The sequence below is a fragment of the Melozone crissalis genome, unplaced genomic scaffold, assembly GCF_028551555.1.
Source record: "Melozone crissalis strain CALT ecotype California unplaced genomic scaffold, PUWL_Pcris_2 ptg000005l_1, whole genome shotgun sequence".
NCBI classification, from domain to species: domain Eukaryota; kingdom Metazoa; phylum Chordata; class Aves; order Passeriformes; family Passerellidae; genus Melozone; species Melozone crissalis.
This window is the reverse complement of record NW_026535783.1, coordinates 42419373-42427933: the sequence shown is the minus strand read 5'-3', so window position 1 is coordinate 42427933 and position 8561 is coordinate 42419373. Positions and strand designations below refer to the sequence as shown.

General features: G+C 34.8%; 1 protein-coding gene across 1 annotated transcript in view; it reads right to left on the bottom strand.

Moving 5' to 3' along the window:
- Positions 1-500: 500 nt before the first annotated feature.
- Positions 501-8561, bottom strand: part of ZDHHC21 (zinc finger DHHC-type palmitoyltransferase 21) — a 31020-nt gene continuing 22959 nt past the window's right edge. Inside the window, exons 8-9 of the mRNA XM_054287001.1 lie at positions 1258-1301; positions 501-765 (exon numbers count right to left, since the gene is read on the bottom strand). Coding sequence (XP_054142976.1) covers positions 633-765; positions 1258-1301 — 177 coding nt within the window. The 3' untranslated portion in view covers positions 501-632. The remainder of the gene's footprint in view (positions 766-1257; positions 1302-8561) is intronic.

The following is an 8561-nucleotide window of genomic DNA, read 5'->3' as shown; positions in this document are numbered from 1 at the left end:
TCTCTATGTAAACACACACATTTGTGTGCCTCTACAAAACCTCTCTGAGAAAGGCTTAGGAAGTACTCTGCTTCAGCTTTCAATGTTACCTTTTATAGTGCAGTGCTGCAGGATTACTTTTGCATATCATAAATAACTCATGGAATCATGGAATTTTAAACATATGCAGCAGGAAAAAAGACATTATTATTATCCAGACTGACCTACTGATAAAAACTCTAAAAAAATTTCAAGGCAGAATAAGACACTTAGTGAGAAAGCTAACCACCAATGTAAACTTCAGTGCTTTCTACACAAAAATTAAAACAGAAGGAAAAAGAAAAGGAAAAAAAAAAGGAAGAAAAAGAAAGAGCCAGTATCAAACTGGATGAAGACTACATTCCAATTGTTTGCTTTTGGTATTAACCTCAAAGACAAAAGGAATCTCTTTGGAAAGCTAGTTTGAAAGAAAATAAGCCTGAAGTTGATTGAAGTATATAAACACAAGACCATAACTAAAATAATGCCCGGGCCACACAGTGATGCCTATGACTGGATTTTAATTGACTTGAAGACTGTCACAGTCCTATTATCATAAAACCTGTAATGCACTTCCAGCATGGAGGACCCATCTGTGCCCACCATCCATCTGTTTAGTCATGATTGGCAAAGTGGTAGGGAACTCGCAGTGGTTGCCGCTGCCTGAAAGGAATAAACCACAGGATCTTCCAGTGAGTGCCAAAAACTTCTGAGAAGGTCTGCTGCCATGGCTTCTGGGGCCTCGATCTACAGAAGACAGCATTATTAGTGAAAGACAGCATGCCCACAGCGCACTTCAGTCAGCTACAACAATGTAGGCTGGCTGGGAGTCCAATACTGGACTCTGATGAATTGTGTCCAAGCATCACAAATACAACTTTTATTTCATTACAACGCACAGCTGAGACTTAACTTTGGAGAACAGAAATTATCTGTGTCATCAATCAAACAAAGGCAACTTTTGAAGCACAGGCGACCTCAATATGAATGAAATGTATGTCAAAATGCTGCAGAAAGTATCTTTTGATCTGTACTTCTGAAAAGAAAATATAGTTCCACTGGCTTTGAGTAGGGAAAGAAAGGGAACAACATGCAGCTATTTTGTGTACAACCACTATTAAAAGATTAGTGAGGTGCTGCTACAGATAGGAAGTACAGTGCACAGTACCATGCAAAATCATCTTAACAAAGAGCTACTCCCTTAGCATTTCAGCAACGTAGGAATTTTACAGAACTTACATGTCTTCACAACAGTTAGACATTTTTTCTATACTTGTAGTGTCCTGTTAAAGAGAAAAAAATCCACAATGAAAAAGTATTTATTTACATTCCAAACTTTTAAAATGTCATTATGATAGCAAGTAACCACACCAGGGAATTAATTATTAATGTACGCTGTTTTGACTTTAGTTCATTAGGATGCATATTACACATATGCCATATTAGTTTTAAATAAATGTGAGATTATACATATAAATTTTAACTCAGTCTGTCTGTTAAATTATTTTTATAGGCATGATATGAAACTATACTGTGTAGTTTGGCTACAGTACCAAAGAATGCCAACAAAAAATTTCAGCATTATTACAGCAAAAATTAATTCAGATATTACAATTAATGCACAGGACATTTATGAGCAATATGTATAAGGCCATACTTTCCACAAGCACTCATTCCAGACTTGGAGTATCCCACTGAGATAACCTCAAAGCCAGTAAAATGCAGTCATTAACAGATGTAGTATTTTGAAAAGCAGGAGCTAGTCAGAAGTTTTAAAACCATTAGCTTTGTGAGTATTATAACACAAACAGCACAACTGAAAATATACCATGAGTTTCTACAGTTCCTATCACTAAATACAAATATAAAAATTGTTCTCTTAAAATGTAAAAGCTAATAATGTGCAGAGTGAAGGCAATCCTGCAGATAAGAGCAACTTAAATTCATACTTTAATTATAAAATGTCATGGTAAGTAACAGATCAGTTTTAGCTTAGCTCACCCCCAAACAAAACTTTTTAAATTACAAATAGTGCTTTTTTTTTCACTTTTCACTACAGATTTCACAAAAAGGCTTCCTTTGTGAGTATCATGTAGGGAGTTTCAATATAAATTCATAGCTCATTACACCCTGAAATCACTTGTGAAGTTCAAAACACAATCAATTGAAATATTCTTCATTATTTCAACTCCTTTTCATTGGTAGTTTGGTATTTCCCTTTACTTTTCACTGATTCAGGCGTGCACATAATGTACCTGTCAAATTACAGCAGAATTTGAATAAGACCAAGAGCTAATCTCAATTGCCTCAACCACATACAGACAGAAGGACTGTGGTTTAATTAGGCTGCTACTTCACTGTCATCTGAAACACTCCCTAGCACTAAAAACCACACTGTGCTCCTTGATTGTTCCTGCATGCAATTCAGTGCTGGAATTGCATGGCCCCAACTCCCTTGCCAACTTTTTGTATTCTGCTTCCCAGCTCTGAAGTGTTTTGGAACAGGATCCCTTACCACACACTAAACAGCAAAAAATCTTAACTCTGTCCATAACCTATCCAGCTGATACAGCAAAGGAGAGAAGTTCATTTTTCTCATGTCAATTCACCAGGATGCACAAGTTCTTGCCCAGAAGTTTGTGTAGAGAAGCCATGCCCAGTCAAGGTTACATAAACCACAATGGCCCCATTGTTAGGTGGGTTTTAACATACACTCAGCAGTGAGGGAGGAAAGGACTGGAGGAGAAAACTGTAAACACTGTTTGTTGTTTTGATTCCCACAGATAAACTGCTGCTCCTCTCACATTATAGGCCTGTCTTCCCTCTCCTGCCACTAGTGTGGCATTACACAAGTCCTTCTCCTTGTTAGGGCAGGACCAACTTCACAGCCAAGGAATACTTTGCTTTCTTGGACTGGCTTTTTACTCAGCCTTTGTCAGAGAAAACATCATCTTTCCCTACCACAAAAATTCAGACATGGCTTTTTGAATAAAAAGAACTAAGTAAACAAGAGATTACTTCCATGGCATTTCAGCAAAGTGGTAATACCATTTTCATGAGATGCTATAGTTCCTTTTGTAACTGCAAAAATATCTCAGTTCTAGGAATTATTCTCTGGTCCACTCAAAGCTGTTTATCGAAGAGTACGAAATAATATTAGCATATTTGAAAGCAATAATGGCAAATGGTCTTTTGTAAAACAATAACATGCTACTCCAGACTCTAAATGGACATGTAGCTATGGAATATTTATTCTACCATTTCAAAAGAGGGGCCTTTAAACCAGTTCTGGGTGCAGAAGTAACATCACCAAATATCTTAAACACGGCTTTCTGCTGTGTTTCTGCACATTGCTTATTCATTAATACACTTGTACCACTCCCTAAAATAAAGGTTTTTAGATTTTTGGGGGGAAAATCACAGATTGAAACCTGGAGATTGTATTTCGTTTTACATGTTGTTATGGCATGTTGTCATGACCCTGAGAACCTCTCAAGAAGTGAGAGGTTCTCAGGGTCTGCTCCCCTCCAAACTGTAAATTAACTAAGTTAAAGAACTAAAGCAGGAACTAACTTCCTTCCTTTCCTCCCTTCCCTTTCCTCTCTTCCCTTTGCTCCCTTCGCTCCTTTCTTTCCTCCTTCTCTTCCCTTCTTTCATTGCCTGCCTGTTTCCTTCCTCCCTCCCCTTACCTTAAAATGCCAACATACACTCCAGATTACTTTTGCTTTACAGCAAAGAAACTGGGGTTGAGCAGCGAGTCCTTTGCTTCTTGGATACTTTTTCAACATGAAAAAATATTTAGAGCCACATTTTAAAAGGTTCAAACTAGCAAAGAAACATTGCTTTGAAGTTTATCTGCTTAACAAGTACTAGTGACTGAACTTAAGAAACAAAATACCTTCCCTGCACCCTCATACCTTCCCTCCCCCCACACTGCTGCCAAACAGGCTCATCTGAAATCTGCTTTCATTTGAGAGTGAACCAGTTTACCTTTTCACATGAAAGTGAAACTTCACAGCACCCCAGGAAAGTCAGTAGCCCCTCTGAAGACAGGAGATGATGGAAAAGGAGAGTACCACAGTTGAGTTTTGACCTGTTATTTAAGGCTTCTTTCTCAGACATGAATTTTTTTTCTTTTGCAGACAAAGGACCAGAATAATCACCATTCTTCTGAATGAAAAGGTGGTCTGCTCATTAAAACATCTCATAAATGTCTTCCAATCATAGTATCATCTCTCTTATGCATTTGATGTGTACCAAGGTTTTGCAGCAACATCAGAATTACTGTGTTCAGCCTAAGAGGCTTTGGCTGTCTGCATCTACTATCAGCTTGGATTACTATTAATACAAATAGAACCGTGCTAAGATTTTTTTTCTAGATTCAAAGCTAATGCTAAAACCTTTTTTGAGTGCTGGCACTCAGCCAAAAGTTTAAAATAACTTGGTATGAGCAAACATCACATATCTATGCAGTCCTAGTAATCTCTAAAAATTTCTTGAAATTTGAAATTGCATACAAGATGAAATTGACAAATACAACTGATTAATTTAACATGATGGATCATCTAGATTCCCAAAGGCATCATCCAGAATGGAAATAAAAACTGCTCCTGCACCTGTTTATTCAGAGATACATACCCAATGATAAGCATCTTAAAGCAGCTACAGGAAAAAAAATCACACCTTAGTGAGACAGGAAAAAGAACTTAAGAGGAAATAAACACAGGAATAGGAAAAGGGCAAAGTTTTCAGATTCTGCTGAGGAGAGAAAAAATATGGGTTTTTTTCACTCCGAGGATATACTACAGATCCATAAGAGCAGTTTGCTTACTCTAAATTAAGTAAGCTACTGCCACAGCTAAGACTGATGTAAAAGGAAGGAGAAGAATGGAGAGAAAGAGATGTACGTAAAAGCACTGACAGAGTACTGCAAACCAACCTCAGATTCACTCACAAATGAATGCATCCAAATTAGCTCCAAAGAGAACTGCACCTTTCACATCTACGCTTCTATTTAGCATAACCAACTGCCAAAAAAAAATATAAATTAGAAAGATCACATGCACTGGTTAACCAACTGTCCTAGAGGATGGGTTTTATCATGAACTAACTCATCATGAAAAAAGCACACGCAAAGGATATTTTTCCCTTATTGATTCACATTTTCCAAAGTATAAACTGTAATTTGTAACTTACAGGATTAACTCCAAAGCATGTAGCTACAATCCTTGGTTCAGTTTTTCTTTTGTGTTTGCTTAAAGAGACATGCAATCATTACAGCTCTATTAAACACTTGCAGTAGTAGAATATAAGCATTATGCCATACTTTTATTATTTTCAAATGTTCACTGTAGGTGAATCAGCAGAAAAGTATGATGAAGCATAAAGAAAACAAAACTTGCAAGCCTTCCTGGACTTGCAGCCTTTGCTTTTATCTAAAAGTTCAAGACAACACATCCTTTATATAAAGGGTTTTTTTAATCTTCTGTCTAACATCCTTTCATGGTGTACATGTAATTGATAGATGAGCAACTCAAGAATAGAATATACTAAACATAGAAAGAATACATCGAATTTGATAAATTTTCTTTTCTTTTGGCATTAAATACATATTGGGTTTACTTCTGGCCAGTATTCTTTCCTTAATCTAGACTTTTCATATAAGATAGTTAATTTTATCAATTAAAACTATGTTCAGTCTGAAAACTATTAGTTCTATTTAAAGGTAAAATCCCTATATCAGACTCATGTACTAAATGAAAAAAAAGCTACACTCTGTTACTTCTAAGGGAATAGTTCTAGACTCTTCTATGTTCTGATTAATTTAGTTAAATAGATTTATAATTTTTTTTATTGGCTATTAGATACTGACTCAATGAAAAGAAACAATCTAAAATGGAGGCACCATAAAACCTCTTAACTTCAGGCTGTTGCAAATCCACAGTATGTTTGGTGCAGATAGCTGCATAACAAGAGACAGGACAAAACATATTCTATTTATTGATCCCTACAAATACCATATGATAAAAATAGAAGGGAAAAATATTTTAGAAATAACTGTTTATCATCTTCACAAAGAAGTCATTTTAATAGTCTGATGTCTAAATCTGACAAGCAACATGCAAACAAATGTAGTCAGCCCCTGGAACACTCAAATATTTTTATAGTTACTTATCTTCAAGTAGTTAAAGGTACTACCTTTACTATTAGTAAAATATATTAGTTAAAGGACTTCTTCTTTAAGTGATAAACCAGGGATAATTCTGACATATCTGATGATATTCTCTACTCCTTGCACAATTTAAAATCCGATTACATTTTCTAACTTGCACTTTTCCCTTAAAATATCGTAAATTATTAATTTTAAAAAAGTTCATATTTACATAAGACCATACAGTGAGCTAATTTAAAGTGATGAGATCTTTTTCTCCCTAGAATGTCTTACACTTCTATTTATTCCTACATTTTAAATAGCTCATAAAAACCAGATTTTTTAAAAATAAACTAGTAAATAAATAAATACATTTTATTTTTTTGTAAATATGTCTTTAAAGATGTCAGAGTACATTTAATAAAAATGCTAAACAAAGTGCAAACCCATTTGAGAGAAATAAGGTAAAGGTGCAAAAGAATTTACACAGTTAACAAACTCATATTCGAAGACCAGGACATTACTAATTCCTGACAATTTAATTTATAGAACTTCATGCAGTCTTCTAATAGGAGATCTAGCTATAGGTGGATTAAAGGTAAAGACAGGAAAAGGGGAAGAGATAAGAATAACAAGGAAGACAGATAATGTTAATATTAGTTTATTTTCTGTTAGTAATTTCCAGTTACTCTTTCAGGGTTATAATTTATGTATACTTTGCTTTCCCTCTGTAATTATTTTGCTCTATATTGTAGCCACATAAAGAATGCAATTGCCTGGAAACCCTAATTTCCCCTACCAACCCTAATTTTTAATATGCTAAACTTAATTATGAGGATTAATAGTTCCTTGATTACACTTCTGCCATGTTTGAAAAAACAGGAAAGCCCTTAGTATTCACTAATCAAAATAGTATTTAATAGATTATCTGATTAAAGATATGACTGCAAATATTTTTAATTACAAGATACTTATTATTAAAGACAAAAAGCATTTCAGCAGAACTAGCTCATTTGTCACTCTGCATATTAAATGAGCATTGGATCAATACTATACAATACACAAATACACAAAGAATTAAAAAGCTTTGATTTTATTAACAGAATAACTGCAGCGACATTTTCATTATTTTGAAACACAATCTTTGTAAAAAAGATTGGAAAACTACCTGGTAAAATACACTTCCTAATTTAAGGCGAAAAAGAGAATCACTGCAACAACAAAAAGCCACTATCAAAAGTATCAACATTTTTAAAAGCTTCTAAGGGGAAAAATGTATGTGATAGGTACCATACTGCACACCAGGCAGGCTGTTAAACACTATTTTCCCTTCCATCCTTCCTACAGAAAATAAAGGGAAATTTCTCTTTTCCACATCCAGAAAGTACTGATGGAACAGGATACTGGCATATCACTGGACACCATTCAAACAGTTAATTAACAGGAAACCCTGGTAGCATTAATTAAATTAATAAAGACACTGTCCACTTAGTTTATGATAATGCATCCACTACCTTGCACAAAGGCCACATGGTATCTATTAAATTTATAAAGGCCTATCCATTAAATAGTTCTGCCCCAGAGAAACAAGTTAATTACTAAATAATTTCAATGAAAAGTTTTCTTCTGCAATACTAGCATAAATCACATTAAATCATATTTAATGGACCATAATGGAAGAATTAAGAAAATTTCTTTTCTTCCATAGAAATAGTTTATTACAACATATGGAAAAATGAAAACACTGTTTAGTGTTTGAGATAAAAACAATCAAAGGTAATCCTTTAAAATTAGGGTTCAGATTAGTCTCTGCAAGGGATGCTGTTTAACTGAAACATCTGGTAGTGTTATGTTGAGAGACAGGCCTTTTTTAACTTTGGAAATGAGATTAGTAGATCAGTTATTTGTAAGTGTCCAAGTAATTTCTAATTATTTTATCTGGGTCACAGATAATCCGCTTTTACAGGGCTCCCACAATGACATCAGAGGATCACTGTTGAACTGATTATCCTGTTACCTTCCACCATCCATGGGAAGACCGGATTTTCCTTTTGTACAGAGAAAGAGAAAGAAGTGGCTGATTGCTTCAGACAGGTGGCAGCCAACAAAATAAAGAATACCACAGTTCTCGAGAGGAAGAAAATCTCATCTATGCAAAAGGTACCAGGTTTAAAAAGCAGTCAACAAAATACTTCTTAGCAGTGTCTGGTGCAATTTAAAACCTCACTAGATAGGAACAAATATCAAAATAATCAGAAAAGCCATTGTTTAAAAAACAGTATGCCATGTCATTTTTTACATGTTTTGTAGTAATGCCTTATAGATCATACATAACCAACAGAAGAATCCTGCAGTATAAACAGAAAAACTGGGCTTATCATCATTTAACTCT